Source organism: Pyrus communis, chromosome 8, assembly GCF_041283825.1.
Source record: "Pyrus communis isolate YQ-2024b chromosome 8, ASM4128382v1, whole genome shotgun sequence".
Lineage (NCBI taxonomy): Eukaryota > Viridiplantae > Streptophyta > Magnoliopsida > Rosales > Rosaceae > Pyrus > Pyrus communis.
The window spans coordinates 22,412,256-22,429,798 of record NC_142572.1 but is presented as its reverse complement, the minus strand read 5'-3'; the positions used below and the strand labels follow the sequence as shown (position 1 = coordinate 22,429,798).

The 17,543-nt window shown below is 35.5% G+C and overlaps 2 protein-coding genes and 1 pseudogene across 2 annotated transcripts; 2 read left to right on the top strand and 1 right to left on the bottom strand.

The window, feature by feature from the left end:
- Window positions 1-2,756: 2,756 nt before the first annotated feature.
- On the top strand, window positions 2,757-6,305 carry LOC137718347 (protein WALLS ARE THIN 1). The gene is made up of 6 exons (XM_068457876.2): window positions 2,757-3,105; window positions 3,343-3,405; window positions 3,517-3,633; window positions 3,777-4,239; window positions 4,895-5,046; window positions 5,747-6,305. The coding sequence occupies exons 1-6, from the start codon at window positions 2,885-2,887 to the stop codon at window positions 5,949-5,951; spliced, it is 1,221 nt and encodes a 406-aa protein (XP_068313977.2). The 5' UTR covers window positions 2,757-2,884; the 3' UTR covers window positions 5,952-6,305.
- Window positions 6,306-7,906: 1,601 nt separating this feature from the next.
- LOC137717333 (protein NRT1/ PTR FAMILY 8.1-like) lies at window positions 7,907-11,730 on the bottom strand. Its single transcript, XM_068456651.2, has 4 exons — window positions 11,616-11,730; window positions 10,610-10,827; window positions 9,313-9,872; window positions 7,907-8,726 (listed from the first exon to the last, which is right to left on the bottom strand). The coding sequence occupies exons 1-4, from the start codon at window positions 11,728-11,730 to the stop codon at window positions 7,907-7,909; spliced, it is 1,713 nt and encodes a 570-aa protein (XP_068312752.2).
- Window positions 11,731-14,697: 2,967 nt separating this feature from the next.
- Window positions 14,698-16,355, top strand: LOC137718042 (purple acid phosphatase-like; annotated as a pseudogene).
- The last annotated feature ends 1,188 nt before the right edge of the window (window positions 16,356-17,543 follow it).

The window sequence follows — 17,543 nt, the reverse complement described above, 5'->3', positions numbered from 1 at the left end:
TGCCCTCTTGTGATGTGTGGTCACGGTTAAGCTACGTCAACATTTTATATTAATTTTTTTATAGAAATAATAAAACAAAAAGTAATAGAAATATAAAATGTTGACGTGGCTTAACCGTGACCATACAAACAGAAGGGCATGGGGAGAGTATGGAAATGGGAGGGCAGACAATCCACCTCCTGTGATGTTAACTTGCATTTGCTCAGTTCCATTCTCTTTTCAGGTGCTTAAGTACATCCATGACAGATAAAATTAGATTTTCTTTGCACGAGAGAATCTTTCGAGCCAGTGATTGGTCGAGTTCGTCTTTGACTCGTTAAGATTCAATGTTATGGTGTGACTTTAATGTTACATATAAGTCGGTGTTGCAAGAGTTTTTGCCGTTATATTTGGCTGTCGTGGCTGCACCTTTCAAGTTAAACGATCTTTTTGTTGCTTGCTTTGATTATTATAATTTATATTTTCAAACTCAGACATTATCATTTAGTGCTACGTAATATTGAACAATAATAGGAAACAGAAATCATTTTCTTTCTTTCTTTTTATATATTAGTTATATTTTTCCTTTTACAATAATTCTTTTCTGAGTGAGTACTATATTCAATAGAAGCAATAATGTATAACTGTTTGTTGAATTAGTATGATACTCATTAGGAGCAAGATTGTTAAACTATTTTAATATTTTCATTAAAATTATTCATTTACTTCTATAATATGTTAAAAATATGTATATAAAATGTAATCATATATTGAAAAAAGTGTCAAAATAACATGTTTTAAACGTAAAAATACATATGTTCGTGTATGATATATGTATAGTACTTCAGAATTATAAAGACGTGCGATTTAATGAAACATTAAAATATGGATGGATCGATACAGGAAGTACTTTTGAAGAATAAGTTCGTAAGTGTATTATACGTAAATTTACTAACCTAAATTTTTCAGAAACCAAAGCTCTAGTTTTCTCCTACGTGTATAGTACGTTAGAGTTGCCCAAAATAATTCTTACAAGGAGGAATCAGCATGCCTGGAAATGCCTCCTTCCAGAAGAACGAGTCCAAGTATTTTTCCTATATTATAGTGGGATACTTCGGATGCGGTCCCTAATCTTAAACATTCTTTGACTAAAACCTTAATGGTTTTCAAAATTTGATCAAAGTCCCTTGACTTTGTACACCTCATTATATTACTATTAATATTTTTATTTTTATAGTTTTGACATTAATTGTTTGATATTTTATGAGATTTATAATCCTATAAATTTAAAGTCCCTTATTATAATACTATTAGAAACGGTTACAATAAAAAAATTCAAACATTTTATTGAATAAATGGATAAAAACTATGTAACAATAAAAAATAATAAATGGCAAAAGAATGTATCCATAGTGTTAAAAAAATTGGTCATGTTGCAAAAAAAAAAATTGATATATTTCACATATAACAAAGTGGTACATTAATAAAGAAGAATGGGTACATTATAAATAAATTAGGGTACAAATAAAATATTAAAAAATTATGATTACAGATGAATTTTTAAAAAATATGGGCGGTAAAAGAAATTAATATATGGGTACAAATTAAAACTAAAAAGAAAATACTACAAATTAAAAAAAAAAATGTTGCAAATTAAAAGTGGGTATAAACTAAAAATATAAATATATGATACAAAGTTTAAATGAATAAGGTTTTAATCAATATAGTAGCAGCAAAATGAAAAATGTGAACCTAATTTCTCCTTAAAACTATATTTGTGCACCTTTACAGATACAATACAAGAAATGATGAGACTTGTACAGGAGGAAAGTGGGATTTTTCATATATATATATATATTGGTTAAGGGGGGAGGGGGGTTGAGGGAATGGGGATGGGTGGTGGTGGTGGGGTTCTAGGGTTTCACAGGGGATGAGAACGTATGGTACTCGTGCGCGCTATCTACCATGGATCATGCAATTGGACGATGGCGAGCTCTTTCCCCTCGATTATCATCATCAATAGCGTGCTGCCAAAATAGAGAATCTGTTTAAGCCCTTTGAGCTTTTACATTTTTAACCTTTTAAGATATATTTTTTACTAAGTCAAGGTAGTAGCTTAGATTTTGACTTTCGTTCTTTGAATCAGGCATATTATTATTTTATTTTTTTGGTAATTTTAATTAGGTTTTTTTATGGTAATTCCATTAGATAATATTGCCTTGTTTGGTAATTTAAATTAGGTATATTGTTATGGTTGTGCACACAATGAAATGTATCAGCATCATATACCTACCAATTTGTTGGCGTGAAGTGCAATTCGAAAAATGATACTCTAAAAATTTAATTGAGTATTTTTTATATAAGTAATTTTCTTTTTAAATATATAAAATTTAGAGTGCACAATTAAATTTTGAAAGTGTCCATAAAATATCTTTAGAATTGACCGTAATTTATCTCTGTTTCTTATTATGTTTTATTTCCTATTGTATATTTACCTAATCTTCATATAGGTGCATTCATAATAGTGTACACTAATCATTGATTAAGAATTTTAATTTTAAATTAATTTTATTTTTCCATATTAGTAGTAGTGCGATCCATTGGGGAGTTGTCTTGTCAGCCAAGCAGAATATATGTGAATGTGGGAGACAAATAAAAACATTTGAAGGTTAGCAACAGTTGACAAAATATCATTTTAGGGCCCTGTTGGACCCACATGGGACCACATCCATCTCCTCACTCTATCTCTTGACTCTGTTGACTCCCTCCTTCCTCTCTATATTTATATCTCTAATTCCATCCCTAACTCTCCACCTCCACTTCTCTTCTTCTTCCTCTTTCTTGTCTTACGTTGTTAATCTCCATTTTCTAGCTTAATCAGCTAGATTAATTAGGTGATTAACCAATGGCTGACGCAGTAGGCTCATCCTCTGCAAAGAGAATGTGTTCGGTGCCTGAGAGGCTCCAACTGCATGGCGCCATGCTGGCCTTGCAGTTCGGCTACGCTGGTTTCCATGTCGTCTCAAGAGCTGCCCTAAACATGGGCATTAGCAAGCTTGTCTTCCCAGTTTACAGAAACATCATCGCTATTCTCCTCCTCCTTCCTTTTGCCTATTTTCTAGAGAAGTACGCATATCTTTAAAATAAAAAAAATTCTGCGCATCTCTTTTCTCTTTATGCTGCTCAAGCATGTTTATTTCTATCAACTGATTTGTTTTGATTAATTCAATCCAAAGAAAAGAAATAAACATTAGCGAGAAGGAGAGAAAAGCAGTTTGTGCTTATTTATAATTAATAAATATTGCATAATGGAGATTAATTAATTAATGTGTTCATCTTGTTATTGATTTTTTGCTTCATCAGGAAGGACAGGCCTGCAATCACTCTAAACTTTATCATTCAGTTCTTCCTGCTTGCACTTATCGGGTATGATAAAAAAAAAATTACACATTTGAAAAGCCAAGACACATATATTCTGCTAATTAACTATTTAATAATCACCTTTTGTTTCACTTTAATTATTTTCTTAATTTACAGAATTACAGCAAACCAAGGATTTTACTTGCTGGGGTTGGACAACACATCACCCACCTTTGCTTCTGCAATCCAGAACTCCGTCCCCGCCATCACTTTCCTCATGGCAGCCATACTCCGGTAACGTTAATTTATTAACTTACATAATAAGTCATAATATTTTTATTCCAAGTTTTTCATCAACACACACACACACACACTTACTTTGTCAGCGTCACTTTTGCATGTCTAAATAACATTATTTTATAAAATTAATATTGCAGGATAGAGCACGTAAGACTAAACCGCAAAGATGGTATCGCCAAGGTGGTCGGAACGGTCTTCTGCGTCGCTGGAGCGTCTGTAATAACTCTATACAAGGGGCCCACCATATACAGCCCAACTCCTCCACTCCAGATGATGAGCCTGATGAGCGGAACTACCGCCTCTGCAATCTCATCAGCTTCTTCATCAGCAATAGTGTCGACTCTCTCATCGCTCGGCGATGCAAATGGAAAGAGCTGGACACTGGGCTGCCTGTACCTCATCGGGCACTGCCTGTCGTGGTCCGGCTGGCTGGTGCTACAAGCCCCGGTTCTGAAGAAGTACCCAGCTCGGCTCTCGGTAACGACGTACACGTGTTTCTTTGGTCTCATACAGTTCATTATTATTGCTGCCGTTTTTGAGAGAGACTATCAGGCTTGGATCTTTCACAACGGTGGTGAAGTGTTCAGCATCCTCTACGCGGTAAGTACTTAGTAGCTAAGATCATTACTAAATTATATATGTATATATATGATCGATGAAAATCTCCTAATCCTCAACTAAAACTAAAACGCCTTCTTAAGTAACTAGCTATTTCTCTTTTAGGTTGAATCCGTACCCAACTTATGAAAAGAAAAACGCCTATATATATATATTTTTTTTTTTTAAAAAAAAGGTTACTTGTTTATACTTTATATAAACATATACTACAGTGTGTTAAATTAAAATAAAAAATAAAAAAATAAAATTTATGCGAAGGAATGCGACATTTTTTCCTTATCTTTCTTATTATGTAACACGCTCAACCCAATTTAGAAGATGAATTTTTTTTCCTCTCTAGTATGGTGTCATGTGCCATATTTTTCTGGTTAGTTAACCAAAGAAGTCAGAAGCACAAAGTTAAAGTCTGACTAGTCATAAAATAAATAAAAGGCACAACTTGTTCATGTGTGAACCGGTTGCTTCTAACTTAAAAAGCTTCTAGGGTTCAAACACAATAATGCAGGGTGGTGGGCATGAAAGTGAAACAAATGATATTGTTTAAATCTTTTCTCTTTTTGCTCTTCCTTTTTTTCCTTACTTATTTTTGTTTTGTGGTTAATTAATAGGACTTGTATATGTATAATTGCAATTGCAGGGAGTGGTTGCATCAGGGATCGCATTCGCTGTACAGATATGGTGCATCGACAGAGGGGGCCCTGTATTTGTGGCCGTATATCAGCCTGTTCAGACCCTCGTTGTCGCTATAATGGCCTCCGTCGCTTTAGGCGAAGAGTTCTACTTGGGCGGGTAAGTAGTTCATACTCCTGACCACCACCACCACCTGGGTCCATTAAACCCTAAAAATAATCATTCCCGTCTCATTTCATCATTCTCTCTCTCTCTGACATTCATCATTACCCTCCACTGTTTGTACCCAACATTTACTTAATCTATGCAGCCCAACACCATTAGTATGATATTAGAAGAGAAAGCCATAGAATAGATAGAAACTTGAGTAGGGTTTCCGATCACGTCTTTTGTATGGCAGTACACAAATATGAACTCTCATTTTGTCCTACTTAACTTCACACTGATTCTATTATAGTGTGGGAGTTAGAGTTATTCTAATCAAGTCATCACAATTTCTCTTTATAGAATATCCATTCAAACGGGTTAGATTCATTGACACGTAGGTTGACAAGTCAAAACAAGTAATATATGCATTTCATGTGTTTTAACATGTGTTTTTCTTGTACTTTTCCTCAGAATTTATACTCCATTTTACATAAATTTGATATCTATACGTGTTTCAAATACCACATATATACTAATTTTTTGTAAAATATTATGTTTACACTTGAAAACAAAGATATATATAAATAATAAACGAACAAGATTTGAATGATTCAGAAGTTCATGTAAAACATATGCATCACAATTTGGTCGCATCTTTGTTGTTGTGGAATATACATATACTTAAATATTGGTCTTCTAAAATATTGGACAGGATTATTGGGGCAGTGCTGATTATAGTGGGACTATACCTAGTGCTGTGGGGTAAAAGCGAAGAAAGAAAGTTTGCTCAGCTAATTACTCAAGGAAGCAGCAGGACTGGACTCCAGTCCCCTCCAGAGCACACAAACAACAGGAAAATCCAAACTAAGACGTCCCTTACTCAGCCGCTCATCCCCCCATCCACCGAAAATGTTTGATCGCCATTTTCCAACTTTTAGCGACAATCTTTGGCCTTTCTCCTTCAAGAGATATCAGGGGGACAAAAACAAATTCTGCCGTAGCTATATAATATATCAGAAAGCTTTGTGTGTGTAATGAAGGTGTTCTTTCTTCTTTTTTTTTTTTTTCTCTTTGTTTTTTCACTTTTATTCAATCACTTTCTTTAGTAGGGGGAGAAGGGGGAAAATCAAAGAGAGGGAGAGATCTCAGGGGGATGAATATATTCATCATGATCATTGTCAGCTATGTGGGGGACTCAGAGCCTTAAATCTCAAATGCTTTAATTATATGTTAATTTTATGGTTTGATTAAATGAAAAAGGTTTTCCTACACTGTAGTCAAAGCTGGCTAAATTCATGCTCTTCATATCACAGCAAACAAACTCATATGGTCGAAGTACATTTAACACCATTGAAGTTTGGAATCAAGTCAAAATGAGCCACGAAATTTTAATTTTATAAGAGGTGCAATGTTAGAAAATCACATCCTCATGATCCATTTTGAAAAACCTTAGACTTTGATGGGAAAAAAATCACTATTTATATCACAATCACCTCAACTCATGTCTTTATAATCACAATAAGCAAGGAGGCAGATTGTCTGCCCTCCTGTTTCCATGCTCTTCTCATCCCCTCGTATTTTGTGCGGTCACGGTTAAACCATATCAACATTTTGTATTGATTTTTTTTATAAAGATAATAAGACAAAAAGCAATAGAAAAATAAAATGTTGACTTGAATTAACCGTGACTGCACAAATAGAAGGGGATGAGAAGAGCATCCAAACAGAAGTGCAGACAATCTGCCTCCATAAGAAAATTTTGATATCAGGCTTTTTTATATTAAAAAAATAATCAACCAAGTGGTTTTGCTGTGGCTATTTATTCTTTTAAAAGACTCAAATAAGTATTTTAGCTTCTCCTATTAAAAGTATAATTATTTACAATTCTTTAAGTTAGTGTGGTGACAAAATTGCAGGTAAAGATTTGATGCATGATTATTGTAAGATCCTAAATCACATCCGCAAAGAGTACGTTATTTGAAACTTGAAAGGGGTCCATAATAGTAATGACATTAGGTTTTTTTTTTTTTTTTTTTTTTTTTGTAATTTTTTGTAAGAAGCAGTCATTCCTTTTATAATGGAAAGCTGCTTTTCCTTTTAGTGATGTGAACGGCATCAATTGTGTTCATTTATCCCCATATATTAGAGCATTGTGCAAGTAGTTAGTTATTTTGTATCATGTTCCAGGACTATTGTCCGTGAAAGTATGTATTTCTTTATACAAGGAATATCAGTAAGAGAATGAAATCGAACTTACGCACACACGCACACACATATACATACTTTTAATGAGCTAAATTACACGCTTTTTGCATCTAAGGGCTTTCACAGTGAATTGGAAAATTTGAGTGCTATGAGAGTGAGTTTTATTTTTGAGCTGAATATATTGAACTCATAAGTGTGATATCTGTATCATAAATAACAAGAAAGAGAAAATAGGTATTCAACCATAAAAACAGAAAATGAAAAGTCGATGGGTCTCACAATATTTAAGATATAAAACTCAAGCACTATGGCAAGTGTAGTACGAATTAAACTTACGGTATCTGATTCTTATATATAAGTATCACATTCACCTAAACCATTGATGAAGGCTCAAACAGATATTTTGACTCCCCTCCTTCATGACAAAAAAAAATGTTGAATTGTTACCTGCCATTGGTCCTGTAAACATTCTAAGAAAATATATAAAAATTAACATCAGTGTATATTGTCAAAGTATTTATAGTGATTATTCAATTTCGATCATTGAAAAAAAAAATCAAGAAATATAAGCTTAAATGAATCTTTATTGGAAATGGCATGACCATATATTGAAGAAACTAATTAATACACTGTCAAATTGTGTAACACTTTCAAACTATATATCTCATCACTTTTCGTCCCCATCTGTCACGCTAGTGCCAGTACCGTCCCTGCCTTTGTAACGCCGAGCCACCCACAAATACACCAAGAAATTAGCACCGTTAATGGCGGTCAAAATCCAATAAAAGTAATTAAGCTTGCTCTTATTCAAATCATTCCTCAGCCACCCTTCTTGTTCTCCGCCGGTTGCACGCCCAATGATCTTAACAAGCACCGTGCTCAGCCAACTCCCGATCCCAATCTCACTCAGAAAAATCGCACTACTAATGCTCCTCGTACCGTCCGTGGCCTCATCGTAAAAAAACTCCAACTGCCCAACGTACGTAAACACCTCGGCGCTTCCAATGAGAAAAAACTGTGGAACCAACCAAAACACGCTCATTTTTCTCAAAGGACTGAACTCGTCTCGGCGCTTCTTCTCAACCAAGGCAGCCGAGGCCACGGCGAAGATTGAGATAAAGAGTCCGACCCCCATTCGTTGTAACGACGTCAGGCCACGCGGGTGGCCTGTGCGTTTGCGAATGATGGGAACAATGAACTTTTCGTAAAGGGGGATGAGGATTACGGCGTTGATGGCCGCGAAGACAGGGACGGAACCTGGGGGGATTTCGAAGTGGTGGCCGAGTTTGCGGTCGGTTTTGATGGCTTGGCTGACGAACAAAGTTGAGAGTTGAGCGAATGAGATGGCGAGAGCTAAGGTTGATGCCCATACGGGGAGAACCCTAATGAAGCATTTGAATTCTTCGACTTGGGTCACTGTGCATAGCGTCCAACGACTCTTTGGGTTGCCGTCTGGGTCTGTCATCACAGCTGCTTTGTCCAAAAACCTGCATATTAACAAGTTGATTAAGTGGCTAATTAACATATAACTTACCTAAATCACACAAATGGGATTCTAAAACAGTTAATTCACAATCTTGATACTACATTTCTCAGCAAGTTCATGCTCATTAAGCTAGCGCACAATACATAAAACAGGTTATGTAGCGCTTTTATCCAAAATGGTCCATGAGATTAACATATAATTACTCACTTTGGTCTCTGACATTTAAAATCGATAGAAGTGGTTCTTGATATTGTCCATCTTCAATCATTTTGGTCATTCTTTTAATAAATCTCCGTTAAATTGAGGGTAATTTTTGTTAAATGAACATCTCCCCTTAAACATGTGGTTTCTTCAATTTAACGGAAATTCTTCACAGAATGACCAAAATGATTAACGATAGATATCTTGTCAATCTCAGGGACCACTTCCATTAATTTTAAATTTGAGGGATCAAAGTAAGGAGTTATGAAAATCTCATGACCATTTTAACTAAAAAACCTTATGTATACATACTATCTGACAAAAGATAGAACTTAATTATATGTGCATTGCTATGCAGCCCAAAAACGAGACATATTAAGACTCACTTGAACTGTGCAGTGTGCGCTAGCTTCCGTGCACCCAGGATGTCAGACTCGTCGGTCTTAACCTCATAGAGCTGAGCATCACGCACCACCTCAACTCCGCTCAAATGGTTCCTCACTGAGGCCACAACAACCTGAATGAATCTAGTGAAAGGACTCCCCATAGGCTTCTGATAACGATAGTACGGAACACCGGTGGCTAGAATGATAATGGAGCACATCGTGAACGCGGTCGGGATTACGAAACCCCAAGTCCACCCCTTGTTGTCTTGTATGTAAACCAGCACCGTGATCCCCAATAGTACGCCCATGTTTATGGCAAAGAAGAACCAATTGAAGAACGAGTATTTCTTTACCATTTCTTTTGAATCAGCCTCGTCGAATTGATTGGCCCCAAAGGACGAAACACATGGTTTTATGCCACCGGTTCCAAGGGCGATGAGAGTGAGTGCGCCGTAGAGGAAGGCAGTCTGGCCGCTGGTAGCTTGGCTGCACGGTTCCACCGTGCATGGCTGTGGACGTAGGCTGTCCACTGAGGCTGATACTGTCAACAAGACCATACCCTATAAGAAAAACATTGGGTTAGTTAAACTTACACCAACTTCTATTGAGAATTTTTCTGTTTTCACAAGATTTATTGAAGTTCTAGAAAATATGTCAACATTCATTGAGATTTTAAATAGTTTTCACTTTACATCAATACATCCAAACATTAATTTTACCATAAAGTCTTTTTGAGGAAATTTAAACATAAATTTTGAATTATGTATACATCCTCGAGTTTTAAACCTATTTTCACATTAAGCAGTAAGGGCTTTTGCAGGAAGCACTTACGTTCATAAGCTATTTATTGAAAAATTCAAGTGTTTCATGTATAGAACATTGACAAATTATGTACAGAGAGCGTTCATGATGAAATTGATGAGTTCGAAATATCAAAGACTAAACTAATGAAATGGTAAGAGATAAAGGACTATTTGTGATTGAAATGGTTGATGTTATTCACACATCCTTTTTTATCTTCCATATATCCTTATCAATTTCTGGTTGTCGGATCGAAATAGTTGAAAAAAATCAAAGGAAAAAAATTAACCAAAAGTGTCTGGGAAGTAAACATGGCTATCCTAAAAATACCCTTCTCAAAAAAAAAAAAAAAAAAAAAACACTTCCATCACTTCACACAAGTCCCAAAACAACCCCATACAAATGGGTCCAATTATCTGAATTTCAGCCAATACGGCATATGGGCCTAAGAAAGTTGATGAAAATCCAAAATGAAAGTGGAAATGGGTTTTCATACCACAGCATAGATACAAGAGAAAGTGATGATGGTTTTGAAGCGGCCCAAGTAAGCATCGGCTATAAAGGCTCCAAATAGTGTGAGGACGTAAGAAGCTCCGATCCAATTCGTCACATGAGTCGCCGCTGTCGGCAGCGACTGTCGCATCTCGTATACCAAATAACGCACCATGTTCACCGCAATTGCAAAAAATGCCAGCCTCTCAGCCACCTCATTCACTACAATTAATTAAGCAAAAAATAAAAAAAATTAATTTAACCTTAGTATTACGGTCTGATGGTATTCATCTTCACTTGGAAGTACGAGGTCTTAGGTTCAAATCTTGTGGATACCAGATTATGCTGTCCATTGTATGACTTAGCCAAACTCCTATTTTCCTTAGTATAAAAATATCGATGTACTAAAAAAAAATAAATAAATAAACATTTTAGTTAAAATGGTCTTTGAGATTGTCATAACTCATAACTTTTGTCCATAAGTTTTAAAATCGATAGAAGTGATCCTTAAAATAATCCACCTTCAATCATTTTAGGGAAAACAATCCTTGCCAGATCCTTTTCCTGGGGATGATCGTGACCGTTCATCGTATATCGTGCGGTCAGTTTTCATTAGACATTGTTTATATTTAATTTTAAAATTCAAATTTTGAAATGATTTCTAAATGCACGATATATGATGAACGGTTACGATCATGAGATCCCTAGGAAAAGGAGCTGACGAGGATCCTTTTCCTCATTTTAGTACTTCTATGGAAAATCTTCGTTAAATTAAAGAAACCATAAGTTCAAGAGGAGGGGTTGATTGACAAAAATATTGTCAGTTTAACATAGATTTCTCACAGAATGACCAAAATGATTGACGGTGGACAATCTTCGGAACACTTCTATTGATTTTAAATCTTAGAGATCATAGTGAAACGTTATGTCAATTTCAGAGACCATTTTTATAAAAAGCCTAATAATAAAATTGTAAATTTGTAATCCATATGAGAATTGCTATAAAGTACCTATGATAAATGGTGCGGCCTTCCATCCTCCTGTTGTTTGCTTGTCAGCAATTTTTCCCCTGAAGTCCACACATCCATTGCTTACCAAAGTTGTGGTTACGCTTCCTTCCTGCATGTTGATGTTGATTAGTTATAGCATAAGTGTATAGCTATTTAGGGGCAATTAGATCCGTGTCCAAAAGTATAAGCTGCTTTCGGATTTAGTTCAGTGCCATTTTCATATCAATGCAGGCTCAGTTGATTTTTTCTTATGAACGTTTTGGTCTTTATAGTAAAACTGAAAATATATTTAAACTCGTTGATATATGCATCATGCACTCACATTTGAAATAAATAAATAAACACGAACTGAGTTTTACAGAGTTAAAAAGATTACCATAAGAAATGGACGATATTGGCTGATGCAATCTCGGTCCTTCTACCAATCAAACGTATATGGTAGAAATTAGAGGCTTTTCCGATCGATGTATCTCATCTACGAGCAGGACAATAGAAGAAGAAGAAGAAGATTGTGCGAGGAATGCTAAATCCTAATGAAATCCTAATGAAGTAAGGGGTATATAACAAGAAGTAGAAGAAAAGAGGGGAAAAAAAGAAACAGGAAAGTATGAATCCGTACGATTCAGAGTCCCTCAATTGAAGAAAATATGGGAAATGATCTTATTCTATAACTAATCCCCTTATTAAGAAGATTTTATTCTTAAAATATCAAAATTGATCACAAATGAAGAAAAAAAAGAGAGATGATAATTCTAAAATCAAGGGAGAATATTACTTACTTTATTAGTCACTTAAGAGTAAATTTGGTACATGAAAACAAAAATAAGATGACATAGTGACTTAAAAAATAAAAATATTTTTACCTTCTTGATATCCACAAAATCTTCAAATTTTTCCATGGAGGGCTCAACCTCGATAAGAATCTTATTATCATAAATAATCATGAAAAGTATAATATTCAAAACTACTTTAAATCTAAGAAGAGGAGTAATGATAGGGAGACTAACTGAAATTAGTCTTCCACTCTCCTAGCAAACGAAATATAGATGAAATAAAAAGACAAAATAGATAAAATAATTCAACCGTTGCACCTAATTTAACTCAGAACTCAGAAAACTTGTATGGTTAATATAAAAAGATGAAATAATTCAACCTTTGTGCCTAATCTAACTCAGAATTAAGAAGATTCGGCTAGTTGACATAGAAAGACGAAATAATCAACCATTCGCTCCTAGTCTAACTCAGAACTTAGAAAGCTCGTTTGGTGTCTTAGATTAGATAGACAGCTCACAAGATTCATAAGGAAAATCTTTCGCATAATATGGAAGAGACAGAGTAGAGCCACAAATACATGTTTACTTGTATATTAGTATACCGTTCATATTATACGTGCATACACAAGGACAATAACACTTGCAGGTCCCATGCTTGATGATACACACAGCGCGCCAGGGTGATCACGACAGAAAGTCCCATGCGCCGCCGCAGCCCTATAGATATTCATAAACACCTCTCTCTATATATATGTATATATTTGTACTATATATATACACATATTTACCACTCGCTATTGCCGTACGTGTGTAAATATAGAGTATATAGAAAGAAGAACGTATAAAGGTAAAGGTAGTGGCTTAGTAAATAAAGTCGAACTCTTCAGTGCTTCGTATATCTTTATACCTTCAGTGCACCATTGAGACGAATGCAATGTTTCCCAGCAATTTCCATCCACGAACTCGCTGTCGCCGAAAAATCCCATGGTCTTCCACCACCTGAAGATCAAGCGACATTGTTGAAGAACAGATATTGAAACATTTTGGAAGAGTCATCATCTTTAGCTGGCATTTTAACAAGTTTTGACTGCCCTCAGACCATGTAGAGTTGCTGCACAAGTTTTCACTCACCTGCCATACCAAATGTTTGCAAAAGTTGTTTTATGTGTAAATTCAAGGGAAAAGGAGATTTTGGGGAAGGGTGACTACATAGCCTTGCCTCCTTGGCATGTCTACGAACAAATGGTGTTGCAATGAATGGCACGATGGAGCAAGGCAAGGAGAGGTGAGGCACTTCTTTAAGTATGGTAAAGAATAAAATTACGTCTCATCGACTCCAATTGCAATAAGTGCACTTGCAGAACTGCCGATAAATCACAGCATTGACAAATATAGATGATGCTTGTTGAAGAAAAGGGACAAACATGGTTGAAAATAGAGATAGAGATGACTTAATGTCTCAAACCTTAAACTTACCCAAGAGGTAGGAATAGGAATCCTCCAAATCCTAATGGTGAGACTAGAAAACTTCTTATCCAAAGTTGGAATTCAGGATAGAGATAATTGGAATCAGTCTTCTAACAAGACGAAATAAACGAAATAATTCAGATAATTCAGAGAACACATATGATGTCTTTTTTTTTTAGAAGAGTTGAGGATTTTTTGTCCGTGAAATTTTTAGTACACATACGGATAATTCAACTGTCATACTACCACCACTCATCTCCGACTTCAACATTCTGAGATTTTTTTAGAAGAGTTGAGGATTCTCTTTCCGCGATTTTTTTTTTAATTTGGGTGGTGATCACCCATAAGGGTAGCGAGATATATATGAGGAGTAAGGAAGACATGAACTGAAACGTGGCTTGTAGAGGATTAGGGTTTAATACTTAGGCATTGGTGAACAGGAGATATCGTGTCCATGGCTAGCCTCACTGTTTAAATCTCTAATACACACTTGGCTTACACCTTTGTTTGCTTTCTTGCTCAGGTGGCAATCGGAGAGGAGCCAAATTCCAGTTTTCCCTTTCATTTTGTCATTTTCTTTTATTAAATCCGCCCATTACATGAAGATCCACATCAGATTTTAACTCAGATAAATTGTAATTGATGAATGATGGTAGGAGGGAAAATTCTTAAACTATAGAGAATACTGACTATAAGTATGTCTTACTGAAGCTGACTGAAAGTTGAGATAAGTGATGAACTTGCTGATAGTTGAAACAAGGTGTCAGTTTTTAATTTTTCTTTTTCCCTTTTTATTTAAATGACAAGATAAACATGTTCACTTATCATTTTTTTCAATTACTATGGAGGTATTTGCATTATGGAGTTTCTTTTTACCTAACTCACGTCTGAGATTTAGATTTTTTTATAGGTTCTTCAAGATTGATGATTTACTATGATTTTGATTTCTGTGTAGTGTTTTGGGTGAACCTGACTAGGGCTTTCTGAATTTTGAGTGTTGTGATTGATGAAGGTGCATATAACGCAACGAGATCATGAGGGGAAAAGTGTGATTGTGGCTTGGCCTCACAGGTAATTCAAATTTGATGCATTTAGAAATTTTGCACAAATTTGCACACTTGTGGTGTTTATTATGCTTTGAACCATATTTTTGTGTGTCCTATCTTGTTCTCATCAATGTGGTGTGCATTTTTGAGCAGGGATCTTGGCCAAACTCACGATTCAAATCGTACACTCTCACATTATGAATTAAACTCTATGAAAGGACAGACGGTATTGTTTATTGGGGTCCTCTCTTACTCAGATGATTCTCCGTTTCATGACAATAACCGGTGGGATACCGGATGCATGGGGGAGGTTCGTAGAGAGAAATGTCGCTTACCAGCCTTGCACTTAGACTGCAGGAAATCACGAAATTGATTTTCTCCTGAGCTTGTATACCTCTATTATTATTTTTTATTTTTTATTTTTATTTTTTGCAGTACTTCGATCTTGTTCTGCAACAAGTTGTACAAATGATTAAGCGTATGATATAATTGCAATGTTGTTTCAGGGAGAAAGTAAACCCTTCAAACCATACACAACCCGTTATTTTCGTCTGTACGAAGCTTTATGCAGTATATCTCCGCTATGGTACTCCATCGACAGAGCTTCAGCATATATAGTATTCTTATCCTCTTACTCAGCAGATGGTAAGAATGCTTACATCTCACTTCAATAGCCTCAATTCATCTCGTGTGAGCAATTTTGCAGTACTGTGTCAGTCGTGGTTAGTTATGCTTATGTGCTCTCGCGCAAATTGTGCTTTGTTTGCAGGGAAATATACTCCTCGATACAAGTGGCTCGAGAAGGAGCTTCCGAAAGTGAACAAGATAGTGACACCATGGGTTTATTGTTCTTATGCATTCTCATTTTACACTGTATAACAGTTATGTGTATCACTATATGGAAGGAGAATCCTTATACATAAGGTAGATGTTGTCTTCCCTGGCCATGTTCATGCCTACGAACGATATTTAAGTGTACCTTATACATGCCTGTGAACAATTAAACTATGGCGGTTTCAGATAGGAATGTTTCCATCACAGGAACGGATATCAAATGTTGCATACAACATTTTGAAGACTCTGCACTCCGATACGTGACAATTCAGCCCCAGTTTACATAACCATTGGAGCTGCTAGAAGGATTGGTTACCGAGTATGATGTTAATTCCCATTCGTATTAACTGTGAGCAGTCTTTCCTGTTGATCAAAAGTTTTGAAATTGTGGTGGTATTTTGTGTTTTTCTGCAGAATGTCAGAACCAAAGCCAAGTTACTCAGCTTTCCGGCCGGGAAGCTAGCTTCGGTCATGGGATGTTCAATATAAAGAACAGAACTCATGCTTTTTTCAGTTGGCATCGGAATCAAGACGGGTATGCGGTTGAAGCTGATTCTTTGTGGTTTAAGGACAGATATTGGAACAGATTGGAAGAGTCATCATCCTTAGCTGTATTTTAGATCAAGTTTTCACTGCCCTCACAACCATGTAGACTTGCTGCACAAGTGTTCACTCACCTGCCATATCATTGTAAATTCAAATGTACAAGAGATGGAAGGATGAGAAAGGTTTCATGTAATCATTGTATAGCACTCTATTCATCATCCTGAATAAAACAATCTGTTCTTCATCCTCATTTAACTCCAAAGATAAAACCATTTTCTCTGCTGTTTTTGTGTTCTCAGTCACCACTTTCTTTTCTTCTTTTTTTTTGAAGAGAAAGGGTTTCATCACATGAAGTAGGGAAATGAATTCAACAACAATTTTTCTTCTGTTTGTTTTTCTATATTAACCAGGCAAACCTTCTAAATTAAGGTGAGACGATTGTCTTATTTCTTTTTCTTTCTTTTTTTATGCTAGTCAGGCGAGCCTTCTGAGTCATGAGTTAAATCAGGCGCGACGGTGAATTATTTCATCTATTTCGTCTTCCTATATTAACCAGGCGAGCCTTCTGAATTCTAAGTTAAACCATATGCGATGGTTGGGTTATTTCGCCTATTTCATCTTTCTATTTTAACCATGCAAGCTTTCCAACTTCTAGATTAGACTATGCACGATGGTTAAATTATTTCATTTATTTCATGTTTCTATATTGTGTGAATGGTTTCCATTCAATCTTATGAGTTATATAATTCATTCTAACTACACATCAGATGGAACTACTAGCATGGCCTACCCTTTATGCACTTTCTTTAAAGTATGGTAAAGAATGAAATTACGACTCTACAACTCCGATTGCAATATATAAGTGCACTTGCAGAATTGGCAATAATTCCCAGCATTGATAAATATACAAGATGCTTGTGGAATAAAAGGGACAAACGTGGCTTGAAAACAGAGATAGAGATGAATTCATGTCTCAACTGTTGTACGGATAAGCCCAAACCTTAAACCACCCCAAGAGGTAGGAAAATGAATCCTCCAAATCCTAATGATGAGACTAGAAAACTTCCCATAAAAAGGTGGAATTCAGGAAAAGAAATAATTGGAATTGTCTTCTAACAAGACGAAATAGACGAAATAATCATACCATCTTGCCAAAGATAATTCAAAGAACATATATGATGTCTTGAATTAGATTAAATTGGATAACTCACAAGATTCAACATGAAAATCATCACATAATACAAAAAGACGAAGTGAACTTT